The following is a 26,207-nucleotide window of genomic DNA, read 5'->3' as shown; positions in this document are numbered from 1 at the left end:
TGAAAGCAAAGTTGAAAGCAAAGTCTTCATGAGTTGAAGATTTCCATATGAAAATAAATGTATATGTGTGAAATCTTTTTTTTGAACAACCTTCAACAAGTGTATGGGAAAAATTATGTGGAAAACACTTCTTACCAGAAGCATTTGGGCTACTTTAAAGGAACACACAAAGGGTAAATTAATGACATGGAGATGGAAAGTGAAAAAGCAGCTACATCCTTGACTAACTGTTCTGTGATAGGAAAGACTCTGAAGTTTTCCACAGTTGTCTCTGTATTTGTAAATCTAGGGTCCTGCCTCAGACATTCTTCTATACTACAGTATTTTTAACATTTAGTATTCATCTTCACCACACCTATCTGTAGCAACCAATTTTGTGATCACTCTCAATGGCTTCAGAACAACACTCAAATTCATATGTTCCTGGTCAGGAGGGTTTTAAACATCCAGCTCTCTTTTAAAAAAAAGAATTATACACAGATTTGGTTATAAACATCTTCCTTCTGCATCCTTAGAATTAAATAGAGACTCAGAGTCATACACAGGATTTAATGGAAAAAAGTTAAAACCCTGTGTAAAGACAAGCACCAGCAGTGGAACAGTGATAAATGAAGCTGTTCAGGCTCCCTGGCATGTTGATTCTGTGGAGTGCATTTTACTGAAACAGTTTCCATATCATGTTTGGCCTCATGAATGTTCAGTGGTAGAGGCCAAATTCTGTCTTCAATCCAGTCTCTGCAATTCCCTTCAACCATGTTGCAGCTTTCATCTGTTTTCTTGCATCAGATTCTTTCATAGGAGTTCAGCTGTGCCAAGCATCTTGAAGTTGTATTACCAAGAATGTTTCAAGCACAAATCTCTTAGCCTCATCACTGAACACAAGTGCCTTTGCCCAAGTGCAGAAAAAGTTTCTTTGCCTTGAATTTAAGGAAAAAAGCTGGCAGATTTTGCACTTTGAGTCAAGATGTTGGCCTTTAAAGCTGTGGCATAAACATAGGTGTTGAACCAAAGCAGGATTTGGACTGTGGAAGAGGAATCAGTGTCTGTAGGAATCTGTGAAATGTTTCCGTGCGAAGAGAACATTCTCCAGTCCCTAGACTGGCCCATCTGCAGGGCTTGGGAGAAACAGCATCTTGATTTTCCCCTACAACCCACATTCACAGACTGAAATTATAGCTGTGCCTTGGTCTGAATGGTTTTCAACTCTCTGTCCCTGGGGTGTCAACCCTTTCTCCCTTTTTGTGAGCAGAAATTAATGGGAGAGGAGGGGAACTTTTGTTAGTTTTGGCTCAGGACTGGCTGGGGCACTAACAGGCTGACCAAAATGTCAAGACGTCCCCAGAGGAGAAAGGACTAACCAAAACAAAAACCCCACGATGAATAAAATCAAAACCAGGCAGGAGTGTGAGATTTGAGGGCTCACACATAGATCAGGAAGGTATCAGGTGACCACACCAGAGGACTCCAAAAAATGCTCAGTAGGCTGCAAGTGCGAGGTGTACCGCTCACTTCTTTACTCTTCCTTCACTAGGCTGCTGCATCTCGAGAAAAATCCTTTCCTGCCATCAATCCCTGCACTCCCCTACCCCACTGCACCAGGCATGGCCCTGTGCTGCTGCCCTGCTCCCTGGCAAAGGGCCTGGCTGGGCTCCTGCTGCTTTCCCCTCCTTGCCAGTACCAGAACAGCCTCTCTCTAAACCTGGAAGATGAGAGAAGGTTTTTCACAATGCTACCATGTCATCAATCCCAGCCAGTGCAGGAACACTGCCCTGCTGGTTCTGGGACATTTAGCAGGTCATGGGTTGGTTTTTGGGGTGCTCAAGCACATTCCTAATTGGGGCCTCTTCTAAGGGAAGTTTCAGGCTAGGGATGAGTATGTGTGTGAGATGGGAGGAGGAAGCCAATGAGAAAAAGCAGCTGAGAAATGGCAAGGGAATGAAGAAGGTATTTTTTCTTTCCCTGCTGCAAATGGGACCACTTCACTTGAAGAAGAAACATCTGAGAAATAATTTAAAAATACTGTCTCAAAACAGTTAGGACTAGTAGACATCAGTCAGGGGAAATCTCTCTTTAAGTTCAAGACTCTGGAACTGTATTTCTATTGTGTTTGAACCAGTTCAATCAACCCCACTTAATTTCTATTGTTGAGGGAGTCTAAAAGAGGCAGGAAAATAAGAAAAAAAACAAAGTCTGCTGGAGAGATATGCTAAAAAAGAAAAATCATTTTGAGAAGAGGGCAAAAAAGTGGAGAACTGACAGGAAGAATATAAAATGTACCTAGTGAAGCAATTTTGGGGACTTTTTTTTGCTTTTGGGTTTTTTTTTTTTTTTGGTGTTTTTTGATTTTGGGGTGTTTTTTGTTTGGCTTTTTTTTGTTTTGTTTTGTTTTGGTTTTGTTTTTTCTTTTTCATTTTTCTGTAAAGAAGTTGTCATCAGCTTATTGTAACCATCCACCTGTACAGTAACTGTAAATACACTGGGCATAACAAGCTAATCTTCTGACTTCTCTTTGCGTCACTGTTATGGGGAAAATGCCACAAGAGAAATTTATCTGTCATGTTGTCATTTCTCTTTGAATTTTAAACCTGCCCAAAATGAAAAAGTGTTTGTTTGTTTTAGTTGCAGAAGGGGTTTTGGCTTACTCCCCATAAAAATATGATTATAAATTCCTGCTGCATTTACTGTTGGCATATTATAAACAATTGAGTCCACTGATTACTGAGTTATATAAGAATTTTCATGTTATTTGAGACCCAATTCATCAGGTGCTCTGTGAAAGTGACATAGATATTTTTTTACATCTAAAATTCAAACTAAAAGAAACTTTTCTGTTCTGTGGGATTTTTATTATTGGCCTGGGGAGGAGGAAAGAAAACTGTGGGAGTTCTTGCCTCATACGCCCAAGATGATTTCTTTCAGTGCAATTTTTACCCATTTGCAGCTGGCCTTTGAGTACTCCTGCTCTGTCACAGTGTTGTCCTCATCCAGATATTCAAAAATTTCAATGTCCTTATTTAAACCTCTGGGGTTCAGCCTCTGCATTTGATTCAAGATTTTGAATGTCTTGGCATCGATCCCAAAGCTTCTTGGTGAACTGTAGGGTGTGAAAGAAGCTGCATTTTGACGACCGTATTTTACCTTAGTGTGGAACACTGAATTATCTGTCAGAGATGGGGAAAACCCATGGAAATTAATTTAGTCCACTTGTTTGCTTATGGTCACAATGTCCTCAAGGGAGTGCTCCAAAGCGAAAATGCTGAATTTGGTATTTCTATGAGGTAACAGAAAAATATTACTTCCTATTAACTGTATGCCAAGCAGTGCCTAGAGTTCTGATAAACTCATCAAAGATGCAGACCAGTCACACACAAAAATATTCCTGTAAGACATATTCGAATAATTTGGTTTTTTTGAGAAAGCCTTCTGAGGTCTTCAAAACACAATTGTAGAAGAGATTATCTGTATGAGGATGACCCATCTGAAGAATGTAATTTCAGAAAACTTTACTACCCACACTATGGAATACATAGATCTATGCATTCTATTGTATTCTATGGTATTTGTCATATTCTGACATATTCTTACGAACTATATTTTTGCCTATTACTGCTATACTGAGCCAAACCTGAATCTCAGCTATTTGGGCAGGCTAGAGTAAGGGTGCTTTTCTGCAAGTTTCTCAAAGGTTTAAAGGTTTCTTTAAAGAGAAAGCAAAGCATGTACATTTTGTAGTTACAGCAAATTGGACTCACATTGTACCTTAAGTTCGCTTCAGCTTGATTATTGACATTAATAAGAGAGATTATCTGAGTGAACTAGCAGTCTTCACTCTTTCAGTTTGACTTGTCAGTTGTAGAACCAATTTTCTGATATAAGGACATTTTCCTAGTCAGAAGGCTGTGGAGACCATCATGTTCTTTTGCTGGACTCATGGAACACCCAGCAGTATTTGAACCTCCTTAGATGACACTGGATTTTCAACATACAAAAAGAACATACTGCAAGATATTTAGAATGGATCATAGACACCATTTGATTAAAGTGCAAGCCAGATATAATGGAAAACTTTTTAAACTGATAGTTCAGGAATTGATTACTCAGTGGTAAGAGGCTCATACAGTGAAGTAAGAACACACTGAAGAAGAATGCTATTAGATGAATTTCTACAGCAGGATTAATTTCTACAGCAGGACCCACAACATTAAAAAAGCAGCAAATCCTGTATCCCACCTTTGGTTCCATTATCAGACATTTAATGGTATTGTTTATTAATATAATCATTATTTGTACAACAGTGTCACTTAGAAGCTTTAAATATGAGACCACAGTTGAGTCATTTCATCTGCAGGATTCAGTTTCCCAATCTCATAGTAATATTTTAGAGCCATGTTTTTAGGAGGGCTTAGCAATGTTTGCTGAGTCCTTTGAAGAAATGAAGCAATGTATTAAGGTATAATGAGGGTTGTTATTTTTTAAAAATCGTAATTTTTTTCAAAAGCAAACTAATTTGGCAACGTGATAAAAGCCAGGAAGAAAGAGAGAGCGTAGGACTGAAGATAGTATGTTCATTTTTTCCTCACTAAACAGTAAACTCTTTAAGGAGCACTATATACTTTTCATTCTCATTGTTCTATCACCCAGCCTCTTGCACTCAAGAGCAGTCATTTCATATCTGTATTTACACTTCTCAAGCCACAGTCTGTGCTCATGCTTTTCAGCACTTTATACATTTATTTAAGGATCAACTTGGAGCACTTATTTCTCCTATTGAGAAAACACATCACATTCCCACATCACAGCCTGCAACTGCAGAACTACTATAAATCATAAAATATCACTGACATTCCCCTTTCATCTTCTGATAGATGCTCTTTTTAGCTGTTTTGACTTTATTTAGGTTGCTTTGCTACTTCTTCCTTGGGATTGAAATACATAGTCTTTAATTTCTTTTCTCAGCCAATAGATTTTTTTACTCTTGATAGTACACAACAGTGTGATTATAAGTTATTGGTGTATGCATGGATCTCGAGCAATCAAAAACTATATCACAAAGTCAACTCCTTTATGAAAAGGCATGCCCATATCAAAACCAATAATCTTACATTATGTCTATCAGTAATATATTTCCTGTAAATTTTGTTTGCCTAAGTACCATTTTGGGAATGAAAAACATGAAGGTACAAGTTAAAACATGACATTTGTGTGCTGTGAGGGAAGATAAAATACTGACTTTGCTTTCCATGGTTTTAAGATGAATTTGAGTAGTATAAATTAAGTAAGTGCCCAAGTGAGAAGAAAAAAGTAATTCAGTCTAAAGAAAAAGACATAACAAAGAAGAGACAGTATCAGAAATAGAAGGAGCATGTCTAGAGGAGAGGCCAGTGAGAAATTTCATAGGCAGACAGAAGTGGAATGAGATTTGGAGTGTGGTACTGTTAGATTCAGTCAGGACCTAAAATTAAAAAAAAACCCAAAGAAGATGTTATTACTTTTGAGTCTGCTGGTAATTCTGCAGCATACTTAGACTTCATCCACAAGTTGCTGCTTGTTGGCTCATTAGGTTGATTCACTTGTGTTTTTAATCACCTCTATTGCTGATGATAAGCATGTAAATATTTTGTGGCAATATTTTGTGACAACTACTTCCCATAATTGAAAATATGATCTAGCCCTGACGAAAAGGTGATTAATGAGACTCCACAGCTCTTTTGAAATTTCTTTTGTTATGACTACAAAAAATAGGAATGTAATTTAAAAAAATATGTAATTACTGATGAACTTTAAAAAAACTAAGTAACTAAGAGTCTGATTGGGACAGTTTGGGTAAATTTAGCTGGTGTGAATCAGTGGCTAACATGAAACTGCTGGATTTATGGTATTCCACCAAACTTCGTTCTGTTTTCTGCTTAAAGTCACCATTAAGTCCATTCCTTGTTCTTAACTACCTAGTTTCTAAAAGTAGTACATTACTTTAAATTATTTGTTCTGTGAATCTGGTAACAAGATATTGCCTGGACTGTGCATGAAAACTATGCTGGAGATAAACTGTCTGTCTTTCTGTCTAATAACAAAAGTTTCAGCTCTGTAAATAAAGTTAAGTCTATCTGGAATAGGAATTTAGCTCTTTTTGAAAGCCACTTTCTGAAAAGATTGATTTCCTATCTCTAAAGGTGAAATGGGCTCTTCTTGGATTAGAAAATACTGTCTTCTTCAGTGTTTGCAGGATTATGTCTCCACTGTGTGAACCCAATATTCACACAGGATTGTGTAATGGTAAAAGTATTTGCCTGCAACAGCCAGCTTTATGATTGACTGATTATATTCTACTGAAGATTGAAGTGAAGATAATATTTTCAAAAGAAAAATATTGCTGGCACTTGACTACCTGTTCTGTACAGCATTTATTCGCACTTGTCAAGTAACCAAAATAAAACCTTTAATGCTGCCAATTTGTGACCTTCTTTGCTGTAAAATACTCTGTTACTAAATCAGCACTTCTCTGCTGCCTGTGTTTGCCTTAAACCCTTTTGTGAAACAGTATCTACCCCCTTGGAGCCATTTACTGCCCTGGCTGTGTACGCAATGAGAGTTCTGTGCAAAGATCAAGGGGACATTAGGTGTAGGTACATCCAGGTGATAGTGATGCAGGGTTTACTTTAGGGTTGCTCATTTATTAGGATACATGTTGTGTGTTCTTACTGAAAGACAGCTCAGCGGTATTGGAGCCTGAACTCATTGTTCTCAACATTTAAAAATTTTATGCTGAATAGCTGGGAAGAGCTGGGTAAATGTTTTGAGGTTTTTTAAGGTAATGAGTGAAAGACACATGAAACTAGAGTTATGTTCTACCAGCTTAATGCAGCCATAAAATGTACTGTCTGATTTATAATGAGAAGATGTTACATTTCTTATAATAATCTGTGATGAATAGGAAGTGTTTTTGCCGGTGGCTATATTGTGCTAGGGTCTGATTATATCAGAGCTCATAAATGAAAAAGTCAGAAGGGGCCACTGTGATCATCTGGCTTGGCCTCTTTTATAATACAAGCCATGGGACTTCCCTGAATTAATTCCTGTTTGAACTGGAGAAAAAGTTTAGAGAAACAGCCAATCTCAATTAAAATATTTCCAGTAATGAAGAGCCCACAACAACCCTTAGTGAATTTTTTCAAGGAAAAACTATCTTTGCCCTTACATTTTTGAGCTTTATTTTTATTTTGAATTTCCCTTAATTCAGCTTCCAGCAATTAAATCCTATTATGCCTTTGTCTGCTAGATTAACTCTTATTTATCAAAATCATATTCCTGCCATAGATACTTACAGTCTGTGATCATCTAAACTCTTAGCCTCTTTTTTCTAAAACAACATATGAAACTCTTAGAGTATGCTATAAAACTTTGTCTAGTGGTTTAATCAGTCCCATGGCTCTTCATAGTCTGTGTAATCCCTTAGCATCCTCTATGGATTGAAAACACAAAGGATGGTCTGTAGCCCATCGTGAGTCCTACCGATGCTAAGTGTAGCAGAAACACCGTCTTCCTCGCCCTTCATGCATCTCCTGGATCCCTTGCATCCTTTCTGGCTGCAGTGCTCATTGGGAGGTTAGATTCAGGAAGTTACTGACCATCAACATTCAGGGGTTAAGTCAAAGTTAGAAATGTACTGAGTAACTTAGAAGTAAAAAAGAAAAAAAAGAAGTCAGAAGATATTTTAGCTTCCTTATGTAGGACCAAATTAAATCCAAGTTGAACATATCTGGACACAAGTGGTGGAGGAAAAAAATTCACTCACTGCCTGCCTCCCTTATATGTCTATGTATGTAGCTGTGTACAACAGCTTTAATGGTTAGAGCAGCAACAGGGTTGAGCATCAAGTGCTCCACTCCAGAGCACATCAACCGGTGAAGGGAAGCGAGGAGAGAAAGGTGGGCGGCCCCACCCACAGCAGAACTTGCTCCCCATCTCTCCACAGGGCTGTGGAGGTGGGCCAGGGGGAGGGAGATCCTCTGGTATTCCCTTCCTGAACATCACCAGTCCCAGAGGACTGTAAGGAAGGAGGATGTGAGGCAAAGAGGTGCCTTGAGGTGGATTTCTCCAAATCTACTTGACTGTGAAAGCCCAGGTTCATTCAGTTTTTAAAGCAAGGGTAGCGAGACAGTCAAGACCATTCGATAGCCTGGCAGTATTCCTTCAGCCTTGCATGTTGTTTTCTCTAACCAGCTTCTTAAAGTAATTTTACACTTCATCTTGGAGAATGAATAAGCATCCTTATACCACTTTAGACAGTATCATCAGTAGTTTGTGTAACTTGCACAGCTACCTATGTAAAGCAGTCACTCACCCCCAGGAGATTTGTGAAGATTACGCTAAACCTCCTTCCTGTGTATGGTCTGTGCTGTTACATGAAATACTTATATAAAATCTCATGTAGGTATTGTTGCTGATGCTTCCTTTGCCTTTATTGTGGCAGCACAGGTGGGCTTTCAGTTTATAAATACTGCTGATAACAGCCAACAGTACAGGGTAAAAATGGACATGTTTTATATAGTAAATAAACTTGTGACAATGTCCTCATCGGAACTATACTTATACTAATATTCCATTTACTGCATTTATTAAAGATACCAAAATTAATTGCAACTACCACAGCCAATTTATGTGCTTAGCATTCTGTTACACACCCTTGAAGTCTGAAATTCATTAACATCATACATATTTTAACACACTCGTCTGTCTCTTTCTCTTTTCTTAACTGTGTGTAGGATCTAAGATATTTTCCTCGGGGCTTGGAGAGGTGTTGCTCCACACTGTGCTGTAGCACAGGGTCTTGGATATACCCCGTAGGAGTTTAATGAGTGTTTATCTTCTGACAGTGCCAGGAGGCTGTCTTGCAGTCAATCCTTCCGGTGGCTGCAGTTTCTCATTGCAGTGCTGATCATATCTCAGTGGAGGTGGATCTTACTCTCCTTCATAGCAATGTCAACGACCCAGTGTTGTAATAATGTCTCAGAGAAGCACATGCTTGCCCACTGCTGTGTTCTATTGACAAGAATTTCCTTTTTCAATGCCCTGAGTTTTCTCAAGGTTACAGTTTGTTCTGGGGAGATCCCAAGTTTCAAAAAAGTCTCCTGCTTAGAAGGCAGTCAGGGTTTTGGTTGTAGTGAATTCTCATCTTTTCACATGCACTGTTCTTCCTCGTCCTCTCAGCACCGCTAGTGACAGTGGTGGTGGGGCTGTGAATGTAGAAATATGCAGACAACATTGAGTGCAGCAGCAGGATGTTGTTCAGGCTCCTGGTACACATATTTCTTTATCCAGGGAGGGCTGGCTGTATTTTTTCTTTGCCTTTTGCAGAAATAGGGTCTCACACACTGTTGAGGTCATAGCAACCACCCAAGCTAACACATTCCTGGGTTAAGTTACCATCTCTCAGTTGGAAAACAGTTCAATTCACAATGTGAGCTCGAAAATAAAGGAATATGTGCTAAATTTACACTCAGCTGTGACAGTGCTTTAACTTCACATTTAAAAGAAATGTACAAATACTTACAATCTTCTGGCTAAAAATTGTAACTTTTTTGTGAATTTTCTCAGAAGGTCTACTCCTACTATGCTCCAAGGCCTGCTAGGGATGCTGCAGTTTTTCATAACCTCTTTTGCTGTTTGTACCACATTTCCCCACATGCCTCACATCTGCTTACCAGGTTCCTGGATATCCTTGAAATAGTTTGGCCAGTCTGCTGTGCTCTCCAGATACAGAATTCTCTTCCAAAATGGCTCTGTGTTACTCTTAAGAGTTTCTATTTTCAGTCATCCAACTGCCCTTACATACACTATCTTCTGTGCCCAATTCGTCTTGATAGCTCCAATATTTTTGAGAAGCAAGCAAAATTCTTCCCTGATGTCTGGCTACTCTATCAGAAATCTAGATGCAAGCACTTGTAAATCTTTGTCTTGTGAAGTTTGTTTTCAGATATTTTCCAAATCCCTGCCTTGAAACCATCTGTATAAGAATTAAAAAAAAAAAAAAAAAAAGGAAAACTATTCCATTTTGCACATATATTGAGCAGAAGCTTTTTAAAAATTCCTGTTAAAAAATTGTATATGATTAGATTTTTCTATCTGTAAGAGTACTTCTTGCTCATTTTCACTGTTTTCATGCTGCAAGATTTCTATAAAATTAAATAAAAAATTAATTCTTGTTATACAAAAGTAGAATTGCTTTGCAGAGTCAGAAGATTTTGTTAAAAGTTGTCTCTAACTTTCTACACCTAAACTTACACACACAACTCTATGGCCAGACACTCTTCCAAAAAAGCCATGGAATATTTCTCTCCTCAGTGCAATGCCCCAATTCTGTTTCAAGTGCATCATATTATTTACATGCCTATTGATTTTAGTCATTGCATTTAGAGATGTGATATGTTCCCTGATAGATGTGATGGCAGCATTATGCTGAAGTTTTCTTTGTATAGCATCTTTCTCCAGTACTGCACCAAGGGTTTCCCATGCATTCAAGATTCTTGGAATAAATATCAATAGATATTTTTATAAACTAATGTGAGAAATGAGAGAAAATAGTAACGAAAAGCATAAATATAAGTAATTAAAACATATGTGAGATGATAAGAATATAAAATGAGAATGCAATGGGAAAAAGGAGACAGCAGTCAGCCTCTTCCTGTCCTCTGCCTGTCCTCCTCCTGGGCACCACCGCTCCCTGGGAGTCAGAGCTCGTTAGCATTGTCTCTCCCTGAGCCCAGCAGGGATCCCTCGGCTCGCAGGGAGCCACGTCAGCATCTGCCATGGCACAGAGCCCTGCTGTGCAAATGAGCTAGACAGGGGCTGGCACAGCATGGGGTAAGGCAGAACTCGTTTGTTCAGGCACATTTCTACCACTTATCAGTCAGGCCAGATCAGGCACAAGTTTCTTCATCACCACTGGAGGCATGTCCTAGGCTCGTGGACATTATTTAATGCATGAGACTAAACATTGATTTTGTGGGGCCTTCTGTGGGGTCAGAAGTCAGTGACACTGTGCATGCCTGCTTTCTCACACACACAATATAGGTGGAAGCCACTACTATGAAGATTTTAAACCAAAGCAGTATCAAGCCTGAAACAAAGACCACTGGACAGGAGTCTGTTCTGTGGCATGACTGGCATATGGCTGAATCAGCCTGGAAACTGCTTAACATAAGAGAAATTAGGTGACTGTAAGAACAGTGTGACATCATTTTATGCAAATAATAACTTGATGCTTAGAATGTGATGGTATTTCATTATGAAATGATACAAACACTTAATTGATAGTTTGCTTCAGTTGTTACCAAAGACTGGCCAAAGCTGGCTGGAAGACAAGCACATGCTCTCATTGCTGTCCAAGTCTATCTGACTTCTACTCCTGCTTTATTTGTAAGACCAAAAGCACTGACTTTCCTGAGGCACAAGTAAGGTGCAGGTCTTTCAGCATTGCTTGCTCATGGGCATTGAGAACTTCCCTGGCTGGCATAATGACTTGGAAACACTATGGAGATCCTGAAACTAAGAAAGCAATAGACCTGCATAGGAACTCCAGATTAAATTGGGTTCTCAGTACATATTACTTTCCCCCTCAGTTCCATTGCTTCCTCCATTATCCATTATTAGGAAGAAACTTCAGCATCCTGTACGGAAGAAACTTCAGCATCCTCTACAGAAGAAACTGCCTTATATTTTAATGAGATGTCCATTTTTGATCTGAGGAATTGAGACCCCTGGGACACACTGAGCATGTGTGCGCCCACCAGTAAGTCTAACTGCAGTCTGAAGAGCAGAATAGTTCCTTTTTCCTTGTAAAAATTTCCCAGTGAAGCTGAGGAGTAAGATTGATTGATATTAGGTTGAGTGGGGAACCTGAGAACAGCCTGAGGCATGTATAGGTTGGATCACAGGGTTTAACCGCGGAGTGCAGGCCTTGAATAGAGAGGACAATGGACAGGTCTGATAAAGAGTAGTCAAGATTCAGGTTTTAAGTACCTCAGTGATCAACAAATGGAAGTCTCAGGGGAGCTGAGAGGGCCTTGGTGAGGGGAACATTGCAGAGGCCAAGAGCCACAGCTCTGAAGGGCTGTTGGCAAAGTACACCTTGAGTACACCTCTGTCTTCTGTGGGTAGCTGGGGTGTGCCTTGTGCTGGGCTCTGCCCACTGCTCACACAGGCACAGGGCCCAGCCAGGCTGCACCATGACCTCTGCAAGTGCTTGCCATCCCTCATTGCAGCTGCAGCACTGGGAGAGCTCTGCGGGCCGGCAGGCAGGCAGCACAAAGGCTGGCAGTCATGTCTCCATGCTGTCATTAGCTGGGTGGGCAAGAGCAGGGAAAATTACTTTGAGAAAAGTTAAAATAATTTTCCCCAAGTCCTGATAAAATCAGATTCTCTATGTGTGTCAGCCTTTCTGTGCCACTTACCCAGCCCCAAAGAAGGGTTGGCAGCATTGTACTCTTTACACGTCAGTCATAGGTCACATCAGAATCAGTAGTTAGGGTTGTTCTTTTTTGCACTGCTTTGAAGAACTCCACTTCTGTCATGAAACTGCTCTTACCTTAGTTTTAAATTTCTTCTCTAGCATCCATGAAGTAAAAAAAAAAAAAACAAAAAACCCTGAAATCAAGTGTGATAAGAGCATGCTATAAGTATTGTCCTCTGAAAAGTCAAACGAGTTTCCTCCTAAGATCAAGTAAGGATACTCTTCCAACCCGGTTGTTCAGCAAGATGCTACCAAAGTCTTACTTTTCAAAATAAACATGCTCCTTTATTTCTTTCAGGGATAAAAAATTTTAAAACCCTCTCCTAAGAAAATCTGGAGAGTTTTTACAAAGTAGAGGAGCAAATCTGTCTTCCACAACACTCACTCAACTACTTTCAGTCCAGGTGATGCCTTATCACTCAAAATATTAACATCTTTATTTAAAGTTATCTGAGGATGGATTCATCATGAAAGGAGAAAATACATGAGAAGGAGGTTGTTGGCACATGTCAAAAAATGATCTAGAAGGAAGTGGGGAAGAAAAATTAAATATATTTTAGTAGGAGGTTATATTACAATTCCCACATAAATTGGCAAGAACCTGTAAAGCAGCGTTTGAGCCTACATGACAAGGACATAGAGGGAAAAATCTTCATACATCCACATATTTGGTTTAGTTTTGAAGTGCTGGTGCAATGTGTGTGCATAGGAGAGAACAAGAGCACGTGCAAGGAAAGCAGGAGAGAGTTTCTGTGGCTGTGCCAGCAGGGCATGACTATATAATTTGTCATGTGGGGAGAAGCTAGCAGAGAAGATCTTTGAGGTGTTGATAGCATGATGAAATAGCTGGGTTAAAAGATTAATACAAAGAGAGCACATGAAGAGTCAGAGTCACGAACACAGGAAGGAGAAGGATCCACAGGAGTGGTCCAGAGAGACAGAGAGGGCTGCACACAAAAGGCACAGGAGAAAAGCAGGGCACCAACTATTGGTGTGAGAGGAAACATCTCAAAATAGAAGATAGGAAACTTAAATGGGAAGAAATAATGTGAAGACATTGAAAAAATACAAGGAACATAAAGTAAATTTAAAAAAAAAATTTTGGTAAGTTGTGAGTTTTCTAGGGTAAGGACTTTTTGTTTGGGGGTTATTGCTCCTTTGGTATAAAATGCACTCTAGAGACAGAAAAGTGTCTACAGTCAATACTGTCTGCTTGCTACGTCTCTTATGATTTTGGTTTGGGGCTTTTAGGTGTGTTGTAGGTTTTTTTAATTGGTTAAATTCTTGCTTAGTTGGTTGGGGGTTTTTTTGGTTTTTTTTTTTTTTTTTTTTTTTTGCTTTTTTTGGGTTTTGGGGGTTTTTTTTTTTGTGGTTTTGGTTTTTTTCCTTGGGTTTTTCTTTTTTTGATTTTTTTGAGGGGGTTTTCTTGGATTTTTTTATTTGGTTTGGGAGGAGGATTTAGTTGGTTGGTGGGATTTTTTGTGTTCGGACAAAATTTTTTTTCATTTCCTTGACAAGCTCTCTCAAAAAGCAGCTCCTTCTAGCTCTACCTGTGCACCCCTGTTACTGGCTAGCATCCAAACTGTCCCATTTACTATCCAAAAATTTTTCACAGATTTTGCCACATTAAGGGAAATCCTCATTGATTCCTTGAGCAGTTAATTCTCTTCACATCATTTGCAGGGAAAGATAAGAATAAGGTGTGAATATCTTCTCTCCTAGTCTTGACTGAGCTATGTCCATACTATTCTGTCAGGATTTCCATGTACAGGTGGGATGTAAGCATAAAGGTGAGGTGAAGGGGAGCATGAGCTAGAAATGGGAAAAAAGGAGGTAGGCAGAGAAAAGATGCGCAGATGAATGAAACCAAGCAAGGACAGTCAGGAGAGAGTCTATGAAATGTGGAACAAAAGTAAAGCAGAATATAGAATACAAATTTGATAGGGAGAGCTAATGAAGTGACATGTAAACTGCAAATAGAGCAAAAATAGAATTGAAACAAAGAAAATTAGTAAGGAAATTAAAATGTAACAAAATTTGGGCAAGAAATCTAGAACAGTAGGAAGAAACTAAAAGAAACTCTAGGGCAAACTAGATAAAAGCAGAAAGAAAATAACTAGAAGAATAGCAGAAGAATAAGCCAGTGAATAATTTTTTTAAAAGGGCAAATATTGACTGAGGTCAGCACCCTCTTATTTATAGGTTTTGTTAGGGAAGAGAAGCACCATAAATTTATGAAACACCTGGCAGGCTGGAAACAAATGTTGGAAACAGGCACCCCTGGCTGGAAGACATATTTTTGTTGTCCTCAGGCTTTTCATGACACAGTTAGATCTCTGTAGCTAATCAGGCTGCTGCATTACTGATAGAGTATATTGACATTGATAAAGAGTGGACACGAGGCACAACAGGTTCAGTGCTGTGTATATAAGCATTTCTAGCTACACCCTCATGGGAAAAAGTTCCAACTCTCTCCATGCAGAAAACAAGTCATGACCTTTGAGAAAGTAAGCAAGAGAGATATGTCTAAGCTGCCAGATTTTTATTCCTGGCCAACAGGATGGAAAGGGATGCTATGGAATTAGAAATTTGGCTTTGTTTCTAGAACTCCACTTCTATGTGTACACACTTCTATCTATTTTACCACAATGGTTCAGGTATTTGGGCTTTTCTTGGATCAATTTCTAACCAGACCCAAGTCCAGTTATTCTATACACCTTTCCCCCAGTTTTGAAACATTATCTGCATTGATATGCATAGAGCCATTGATTGTGTTCATATATGTGAGTGCTTACCTCTGTTACTAAGCCCTTCTAAATGCTTTAATTCACAGAACAGATTGGTGTTTTGGTGTGAAACCATACTTTTTGTTGGTTAAACACTAGCAGCTGGAGGGACTTTAAGTGTGTTTTAATAGGGACCATGAAACTGCCCTTTTGTTTTACACTTTCTTGTACTTATATTGTGCCCTTATTCCTTGTACTTACTATTCACAGTATTTAATGTAGATAGTTAAAATGCTTATAAGAGAGAGGCAGGGAACAGTTTAACCTCTGACAAGGGCAGCATTTTTAAATTCAACCATAAACATTTAGTTGAGGAAAATCTGTTTCCACTTTCCTGATGAACCCTTTAAAAAAATTCTGTTTAACTACACACAGCAAAGCCATGATATCAGCCCTGCCACACAAGGCCAAATCCTGCAGATCTCTATTTGCATGAAAAGTCCTTCAAACTGGGAGTCCTTTTCAAGTGAAAGGAATACACATGTGATTTTAGGATTTGGAGAATTTGGCCTCTAGCTAATCACTTGGCAAAATTGTGCCTCCACAAAATTTGTGGTCTCAAGTAAAACTTCCTAAATGGTTTTTGATTCCTTTGCAATAGTATTAAGCTCCTTTAGGAAAAAAGAACTGCCAGGTGATTAACTTTTCTGGGATTCAGAATGTTTGCTAAAATGATATTAAAACAATGCCCTAATAGTTGAGTCATAGGATTTAAAAACCCAAAGTTTTGCAACAGTGCAACCTAGAGATTAATGAATTAATCTAATTTCTTCTATGCATTAGAATAAATGTAAAAGACCAATTTGTCTTGCAAAAACTGATTTCAAATTGAAGGATAATCTAGTAATTTTAAATAGGCCAAATTCTGTAGCCTTACTGGAGGAAAATTCCCAATGTTGTCATTTGACATCAAAGGAATATTACCTGACTCAGGGCTGTAGCTCTGTAAAAGATGATTTTACTAGAGCTGGCATTTTTATTTGCTTTCAGAAGTGAAGCAAGGTTTTCCTTTCCTCTGTTGGATGCAGAGAGGGATTCCTCTTTTCCAGCTTCTTTGTTAAGAAATGCTGCACCACACCACTGTCTCCTCTTGCCTGTTACAAGAATGTCTCCTGCTGCTTCAGCAGATATTTGAGGGCAATCTGTGTGTCAGTCTCTCCAGGATCCTCCTGCAGCCAGTAATGTCTCTTCAGATGGCTCCATTGCACTCCAGGACATCATGGCATCCAGAAACCTACCAGGAAGGAGAAGATAAATCCACAGAGCAGGCATTCCTCAAGGAAGGTTCACACCAGAAAAAAGAAATAAAACAGAGCTACTGTAGATCAACAGCAGAACTACAACTGTTCACAACTCCACGGCATCTCTATCCAATTATCCCGAAGGATTTGGCAAATGCTCAGAAGGAATGATATGGTTGTCTACTATTGTAGGAAGAAACAAACTGGAAAAAGTTAATTTCTTTCAATGACAGACATCTGTGATTTTTCACTGGGTTTACAAATGCAATGTGTTCCAAAAGGCTGGGATATATAGTACTGAAGCCCTGCATCTGAATGTTAAATATTATTTCATTCAGAATGTATTTTCACTAAATCAGGCTTCTGATATTGCATGAGTTGTATTAATAGAAAACTCTTAAACATCTTAACATAAGACTCTTTGTGGTACAAAAATCCTCTAAAATAACCTGAAAATAGCTACTCCATGTTTTCTAATGCCAAAATTTTGCAGTCTGCTATCTCTAGTGCTCTCCCTCTCTTTCACTGTTGCCCCCACTGAATCTATCCCAGACGCAACACTAAATACCACTTTATCCAAGACCTATGCTTCTTCCACCTCTGAAGAGGAAAGGAAACCTTTATCTGGAAATACACATTTTTGGTTGTTTGGCTCTTCATGTGTTTCAAGCTGTTTCACATTAGTCTCAGAGGCCGAGGTGGTATACAGAACAGAAGGCAGGTGAGACAGTTCATGATAAATGAAAGTTATCTCATGAACATCAGCACCTCATTTGTGTACATGTGTGTTTTCCCCGTTGCCGAGTTAATTATTCTTGGTAATAATATTGAGTCAGACACATGACTATATCATTGCAGACAAACCCATGTTATTAATGCATTTTCACTAAAGTAATCCTTGCCACAGGCAAGATTTTAACCTTCTAAGGGGTTATAAGCTGCTCATGCACGTAGTTGCTCTACCCAGGGAACAGACTGTGAACAAACTTAAACTTGTAGTCCTCATTTATGCCTTGTTCTTCCTCATCTCTGGGGACGAACAAGAGACAGAGCCACAAGCATTTTAATATCTCTGAAGATTCTTTGATACAGAATGAATTTCTATGTAAAGATCATATAAGAAAAAGATCCTGGGTGTAGGAACACTTCTTTCTTAAAGTGACTGCAATTTCTTTATCAGGTACAGGAAGAAAGAGAAACACCAGCTCTTGTTCGTGAAGGAGACAATCCCAGCTGCCACGCAGCCGCTCAGGAGAGCTGAGTCCTGTTTGCTCCAGTGACTAATTCCAGCAGAACAGAGCACATCTTGTCTCTGCTGGCATTTCAGTTTGAGGGACCTTACCACCCAAAACCTGGTATCTCTGTTTTTTCCTTTCCCTGCCCTGGTGGCTGGTGGTGCAGCTGAGCACCGGCAGTTTAAAGCAGAGTGACGGGCAGCAGCGTTATCGAACACACTCTAAGGAGCAGCTCCCTGCTGGAATACCCTGGAATTAGAGCTGCTTATTTTTCTGACCAAAATCCTGTTTTTGCTATTGTTAGCTCTGTAGAGCCAAGGAGCTCTGGGAGGGTGAGCTGGCTTCTATTCTGTTTTGTACATCATCAACCAAATTGTCACCTAATTTCCTATTGTGGAATCTTTATTGCCATCAGTGACCTATGAGGCAGAATGAATATTTTTTACTTTCAAATCTCATGTGGAAGCTGCAGGTTGCCAGCTGGAAAAAAATTTCTGACCTGTAAATTTAGCAGATATGTTAGGAAAGTAATTGACAATGAAAAATAAGGATCTTCAATTTATCCCTGTTAAATACTAACTGAATTATAAACACATTTTTTAAAAGGGTCTTTTTCAGTTTTGTATGTGTGTGTGATATTTTCTTCTTTGTCCCTTTTGTGTCTTTTTTTGTCAGATGTTTGATGTTCTTTAAGGCTCTGTTAAGTCCCTGGGTTTCAAATCACATTGAAGCATATAGTTTCGTTAACCCTAAAACTGGCATCCTAGAGGTGTCAAAAATGAGATTGGCTTAAAAATCTTAAATTCCAGAAAAAATAAGATGTAATTTTAAAACTTCTAATCTTTTATCAAAATTTATATTTTCAGATGTTACAAATGTGAGGGGTAGAAACGCACACAAAGGAAAAACAGCTTAAAACGGTCATGGGTTCATTCACATCCAAGAATGGCAGTTATAAAGGAAGAAGCAACTATTGAAACTCAAGATAAAATCTTGAGACTTTTCAAAACTGAGCACCACCATCCCCCCAGTCTAAAGCAGTTCTTGTTCTGGAATTTGGATTGTAAATCTCCACTAAGAAGGTAAAGCAAAAATACAGCACAGTGGTGTCATTTCTGTAAAGAAAAATTAACTTAAAAAAACCCCTGAAAGCAAAGCCACTTAAAGCTCAGCAGCTGGTATGAAAAAACGGAAGCACTGGAAGACTTGCAAGGGCAGATTAAAGTGTACTTCTCCTAGCCAATTTTGTCTCTTTGCTCAGTGCATGTCCTTTTTGAGGTGAAGACAGTTAAATCCAACTATCTCCTTATGCTTTGTTGAGGTCAACAGTAGTTTTAAATGTGAAAGGACTGAAGCACTTAGTCCCTGTCTGGGAAGCCATTACAGCAAGACCTGTTGACCCTACAGCTCCCTACACCACGCTGCTATTTTAGGAAGTCCACAGAACAGTGTAAATTATTCTGAGATGAATAAAATCATAGAGAAGAAAAGCATGTAACTGTAAAGAATCAGTCCTAATGGAGAGTGAACTAAATCAAAATTATGTAGGAAAATAATTCAACTATGCTGGAAAAAAAAATTAAGGGAGACATTTGCACAGTTTGTAACCTACAGAAAATAACTCCATCTCAGGCAAGGATCCTGTGGCAGAAAATATAGTGCAAATAGAATTGAGCAGGAGAAGTAAGCAGGTTTGAATTAAATTTGTATTAGAAAGCTCATAGTAGCTCTAACTGTACAGAAATGACAGCCACTCAACATAGTAAACAGCCTACAGGTAGAGATCCTAGTGCAACTTCAAAAACAACAAGAAAAGTTGAGATCATCTGAATGACCTCTATTCTGCAAAAAGAAGCACTGAAAATACATCACAGTTGTACTGAGGAGTAAATGCTCATTCAAAGAATGCATGAAAAGTGCATAGATCTAGGGTATAAGGTTTTCCCAAGTAATGCTTCTCTAAGGTGTAAAATATCTTTTCAAGAATTACTTACCCTGTTGTTCAAAAATGAGCTACTTTTGCTGAAAGAGAAGCTCATTTTATCAAAGCTATGACTGAAATCCAAATAAATTCTTCTGTGTGAACTTTTGTATTTTTATCAGCTTTGCAAAACTTTAAAAAGATAAAGTCAAGATAGAAGACTAATCAAACAGAGGGAGCATTTTACCATCCCTAGATGCAGTGAACTAACACAAAGTTAGTAAAACTAACATGTGTGGAAGCAGTTTGCATGAAATTATTGTCATCAACTTTGCTCAAAACACAGAGTAACACTTTTCTGAGAGTTCAAATGCCTGTTACACTTCTGAGAATGATTTTATTCCTTTCCTTTTATTTTATTCCACTTACTTTTGGCTGGAATGTACAGAATGGCTAATTTGTGTGCTGAGTGCAATCTTAAGCCAAAGCAGCAATAACCTTTTTTGACAGCTGTTCTGTTGAGTTTTCCCTCTCAGATCTTCATACTCATAGAACCCAAGAAGTTGGAAAACTTAGTTTGCTGGGTGTTCTTTTAGGTTGAACTCCTGAAAATTATTTTAGGGAAAACAAAATTAACATATTGGGGTAATTTCATTTCAGAATGAAATACAGCTTTTCTGAAAAAGGTGAACACAAAAAAGCCACAGAACTAGCCCACGTTTGAACACCTTTGAATTTGTGATGCCTTTATTGCATATTCTACCTTTAACTTGATAAGAAATTATCTATTTCCTGAGATGGTGGCCATTTTGTTTGCAGTTGCTGTTAAGTGAGAAAGGTGCATTCTGTTTTCTCCAAGAACAGACTTACTTTTAGTTCTTGGGCTTTTTCTTGAAATTAAAAAAGGAACAACTTAAAGACCAAGAGAAAAGTGGAAAGGTTTTGTGTACATACATGGTACAAAAAACCCAAACCAAAACGAATATATATGTATAAATAAACATAATCTATAACCATAGATGCTGTTATAATTTGGTACTTACCTGCCTTTTCATATATAGTTTGTTGGAGAGAAAATAAAAAGCCTCACTGAGAGATATTGCAGAGCTGCAGCACAGTGTCCACAACATTGTTCTCCAGAAGCAGTTGAATACAGTTGAATACACAGAAATTCCAGGTTTGATCCCTTACTATCACATCAGGTCTTAACATTCCTTTGCATAATATCAACATACAAAATTTTAGTTTTAACCAAACATCTAGCTATTGATTGTTATTAAAAATTACTCAAATTTTGAGTAAAAAATCCAGAATTCAATTGTCAGTGCAAAACTACATTTTCTGTGACAGCTGCCAATCTCCACAAGGGCAATAAGGAGAACTCCAAAAGGCAATGCAAGAGCCCCTTGCTCGGTATCCCTATCATGCAAGCCCATTTTTGTCCTTTGGAATAATGCATTGTATGGCATTTTCTACCTTGTTTGGTATTTAGAGTTGGAATTTATTGCCAGGCTTCCTGGCAGCAAGCTGTGCAGGTTGCAGGCGGAGGCTGATGGAGGTGAGTGAATTAATGTGGTGGCTGTTTGGAATGTCGTCCAGCTGCCAGGGAGAATTATGTTTGTTTGCCTTTGGCACAAGTGTGAAAGGAACAGCCGTAGATTTCAGAAGTGTGAGTCTACATTTTTATATCTCACACTAATGAATACATTTTTTTGTATCCTATACATTTGGGGAAATAGAATTTATTTGTAGATTTTATTTACCACTTGTGTGGTAGAGAAGGAATGTTTCCTCAGAGACCAGAGACTGAACTTGTACTTTAGAAAAGAAAAAGAAAAAGAAAAAAAAGAAAAAAAAAAAGAAAAGAAAAGAATGAAAAAGAAAGAAAAGACCGGACTAAGCCAAAACAATGTCACTAAAAGTTATCCTAATTTCACTATTTTTGCAACTATACCTAAAGTCAGATTATAGATTGAGCAATTTCAGCAATAAGATTATTTTGGTGGTGGAGAAATGTCACTGAAAGACTTCACATTGTATTTGTTTTCTACTGGAAAATTATTTCTTCCAGTCAAACCTTTCCTTTACCTATAACCTGTCAGTTATCCCTACCCCAACCTCCTGTGCTATCAACAGAGGGATGATAATGCTATTTGTAATGTGCTCTGATGTGAAAAGTGCTATGGAAGATTGAATTGTTGTTGCTGATATGACCAGAAATTTCCCCAACTAGATCTGTCAATAGCTGACACTAAAACAACAAGGTACAAAGTGCATTTGAAGACTGTCAGACATCATTGCCTTTTTGTTTTCTCTAGCAAACTATTCCTTAGATAACTGACTTGACCTAGCATTGCTTAAAAAGATCAAGCGCTCAAAAGATCAAGTGTCTCAGAAAGAAAGAAAAGGCTGGAAAGAATAATATTAGTTACTCCATACTATGTAAAGCATGTCCCAAACTGTCACTTATACCTCTTCTGCTGGTCTTATTAATAATAGAGAAAGGAAAACAGCTTTCTAGTTTTGGTAGAGTAATGAACCAAAAAATAATAATATGCAAAATTATCTATTTTTAATAATTTGCAAAAAGTCACACTATAGGATAGATAAAAAAAAAAAAAAAAGACAATAATGAATACCTGTACTAAGTATTTTAGTTTCTATGTACAGCCATGTAACTCACAGATATGATCAGGAAAATTGTAACTTCAAATAAAGCTTTGCAATTTAATTTTTTTATTCTAAATTTATTTTCTATATGTTAATTGATTGTTGCAAAGACTTAATTATGCTATAACACAGTTCAATTATTATTTAAGGAGAAGCAAATACATTTAAGAGAAAATAAATTGTTGAGTAAATATTCCTCAAATCATTGTTTCATTCTAACTATTTAAAGAAAAATATTTGCAATCTTAATCAGAGCCCTTCAAGGAAGCAAAGACGTTTTAAGTGGCATATCCAGCAGAAGAAAGAAAAATAGATGTAAGCTTGCAAACAAGACTATTTTCTGGTAGGATGAAGATGTGAGATGTCACTTTAGAGATGGGATTATGAACAAAGAGGCAGAGACGAGAACAAGGAAGAAGGAAAAGGGGGGACAACAAGAATAAAAAGAACAATAGAAAATAGGGAGTGGAGGGTAAAGAATGTGACAGAGAAGACTGAAAACAAGAGTCAGTGGGGACAAGAAAGAGCTTGAGAAGCCAACGGGTGCTGGAGAGAGAGAGCTACAAATAAATGAGTGTAGGGTGAAAAATCTGCAAAGGGAGGAAAAGAATCTCACATGAGTGCTAAACTTAAGGAAGAATGGCAAGTCCCTCTTGGATGAATCAGTGCTTCCCAATTACCCACATGCAACCCCTCTGAGTCACCCCACGTTCGTGGCTGCGCAGCCTTGATGCCAAGACAACTGTTTAGAGTTGTGGTCCAGTGTCAGAGGCAGCAGAAAAGATGGCAGTACAAGTCCCGCGGCAGGGAAGCCTCGCTGCTGCCCAGGCCAAGCGCTCCTGCCAGCAGAGCCAGCTGCAGCTGGCCACGGCGGGAGCGCTCGCTGCTCGCTCCGCACGCAGGAGCGCGGCCCAGGAGCCGCGGGGCGCCGAGGCAGCCGCGCCGCACAGCCGCCCCTCTGCTCCGCGGGCAGCGCCCAGGAGCTGAGCCTGGAACCGCGCCCGAGGGACACAGCCGCAGGAGGAACGGGGAAAAGAAAAACCAAAAGAGGGCAAAAAAGAGGAAGAGAGTAAAAGAGGAAAGCAATTAGTGGTCATGGCCTCTTTGCAGCAAGAAATGACCCGTACTACAGACATAAGTGATCTCTGCGTGAACTGTAAGTGGGAGAGGCACAGCAAGGAGCCTGCTGTTGATCTCATGAGCTGACTATGAAAGCTCAGGAGTGACACATTTCTGTCTCAAATCCAGCCACTCTTACACGTGGAAATACTTCTGCTAGGGCAGTTCAATGGCATATATACATATCAGTTCCTTTCTGATCAGCTTTGACCTTTTCCTGAAGGCAAGCCCGGATTTATCTTTTTTATTTATTTTGCCAACATGGCTGTATTTGGCAGCATAGTAATTAGTTGAGCCGGTAGAGCTCTGGGAATAGACTTCCAGCTGACATGTGCTCCCTCTTCTGGTTGGCATTTGCCCCTACACACTGAGGTCAAAGCAAAGACAAATTTGGGTCCTCTAGCTCCTTAAAAAAAAAGAGCCTTAAAATACTCTGCTTACTCTATTTTGATATGACTGTGACATCTATGCTGCTCACTGTCCTATTGCACCAAAAGGACATGAGCTTTGATGCATTTGTGCCTTTCAGACAAATGATTTTACTGTCCATGAAGTCCATTCATGGATTTGTTTGTTAGTATTTCTGCTGTTTCACTGATATAAGCATGCATTAGTGCACTTTTTTTCCCCACAATGACAGGTCACTCATACTCCCTCACACAGCCATTCCCAGCTAAGCTCTTGAACACAAGGCAACCAAAGTTTCATTTGGGGGGGATCTGATACCTGATTAGAGGGGCACTATTGCAGGAAGTCTTGCTGGTCCACTTTATTTGACTACACATAGTGGCATACAGATAGTGGGAAAACACAATGCTAAAATATATCCTTGGTGAAAGAGCTCAGTCTGAGAATTTCTGTGAAAAGCATTCGCTCCTTCCTTTGCCTGTGGCCTGTTGTGAGCAAGGACCTGCAGCTGGGAATGGAGGGCTCAGCTCAGAGGGCCAAACCTGCTGCCTGCAGGAATGGGCCTCTCAGGGCTGCTTATGGAACTGAACTCCACAGCAATCACCTCTGCAACTCTCATCTTGTCTCTCACACTGACTCCTGGTCAAAATCAGTTATGATCTTTCTGATTTGCTTCCACATCTACAGAGAGGGAACAGTCCTTGCTTATAATATTTACCAGGCACACTGAAGCAGATCTTCAGCATTTACACCTCATATCATTTGTTCAACTGCCTCTGCTTGACTGGGGACTAGGTCATGCCTCTTTGGTGCTACCACATAAATGTTAAAACTTAACCATCATCTGCTCTTCAAAAAGGGCAGCTCCAATTCCCTGCCTTTTTTTTTTTTTTTTTTTTTTGGAAAGTAACTCTTTGAAATATTGTTTTAATAAAAAAGAACAGAATAAATGTCTGCTTGGCCAGATCTAGGACAGATTGCTGGATAGTATTTAACATTCAGAGTGGAAGTATTACTTTGGCCCTTAGGCAAAATGTACCAGAAACTTGTCTAGGGTCATGCCAACAACAAATGATGAAGAAAGAAAACCTATTTTTTCAATTTTAAATGTAGTCTTTGAGTTTTTCAAATAGAGAGACTAAATTTGGATAATTGTCTTGGAAATAAACTCAGAGAAAATTTAGATTTTTTTTCCTGTTCATCAATTTTCTAAGTATTCAAATTTAAAATAATCTGTCAATTTCTATTTCCTCTTCTAGAATTTGTCTTTACTGGTTTTTAACTGTTTCCTACTGCTTTCACAGGTCAGTGCTTGCAAACAGTAAAGCAAGCACTGTAAAAGCTGAAGAAAGTAGGCACCCACTAATATTTTCAGATCTTTTTCAACCCACAGGCAAAGCTATATTCCATTTGTCCATAAGAATTTCACTCAAACTTTTGAGGATTTCTTTTGGGTTTTTATTGTATGAAATCAATATTCAAATATATATTCAGTTAAGTTAAGTTATCATCTAATGCTTACTAAGGTTACATTAAATCTTGAAAAGTTAACTTTTATAGTACAATCCAAATGGAAATGTAATTTGTGTGAGATTTGCTTTACTATCATTGCCTACCACATTATTGCAGAACAAAGCACATTACGAAGGCAATATTTGTGGGAGGATCAAGGTACACTAAACATTTGTTGATTATGTGATACAGATATATCTCAAATGCATATGCATCTCAAAGTCTTTTTAGCAACACTGTCATTTTTTAAGAAACAAATGAAATAATGCTTAATTTTATTTCAGACCAATGAAATAGAACAGAGCTGATGGGGTTCACACTCATTCAGCATGTCTTTTCTGACCAAAAACCATTCATCTAACTGAATATTTACTCCATTTGATACCCAATTCCTTATAAACCCAAAGAAAAGCTGATACTCCAGAAACATACATCTTAGGCAAATATTTTATATCTATAACACAAAAACAACTCCAGTGACAGGAATTCTTGTGTCACATTATAAAAGCCTGAGATATAAAACCACCAGACCCTTTTGCTTATATCATTGGTCCCCAAACTCTGCTTTGTGAGTGCCTGCTGGGTAGATTGTAGCCTCTCAGGGAACAGGTCTGCAGAGCCCAGAGAGCACCATGGCCTGTCACCTGCCTTGTGACCAAACACACCTCACGGGTCCCCTGGCACTCAGTACAGCTCACAGTCAGATGATGGCTCTGCAGATGAAACTCTGGGCCAGCAGCACAAGAGGACCAGGACTGCCTACCTCAACCTTAGAATGGAATTTCACTCAAAATGAGGAGGGGAGGC

General features: G+C 38.8%; 1 protein-coding gene across 1 annotated transcript in view; it reads right to left on the bottom strand.

Moving 5' to 3' along the window:
* Nucleotides 1-1,923: 1,923 nt before the first annotated feature.
* Nucleotides 1,924-26,207, bottom strand: part of LOC134426653 (cytochrome c oxidase subunit 6C) — a 475,168-nt gene continuing 450,884 nt past the window's right edge. The window contains exon 4 of the mRNA XM_063171871.1: nucleotides 1,924-1,937. Within this exon, the coding sequence (XP_063027941.1) occupies nucleotide 1,937 (1 nt within the window). The 3' untranslated portion in view covers nucleotides 1,924-1,936. The remainder of the gene's footprint in view (nucleotides 1,938-26,207) is intronic.

The sequence above is a fragment of the Melospiza melodia genome, chromosome 1 (genome assembly GCF_035770615.1).
Source record: "Melospiza melodia melodia isolate bMelMel2 chromosome 1, bMelMel2.pri, whole genome shotgun sequence".
In the NCBI taxonomy this organism is placed as follows: domain Eukaryota; kingdom Metazoa; phylum Chordata; class Aves; order Passeriformes; family Passerellidae; genus Melospiza; species Melospiza melodia.
This window is presented reverse-complemented; position numbering and strand designations above follow the sequence as displayed.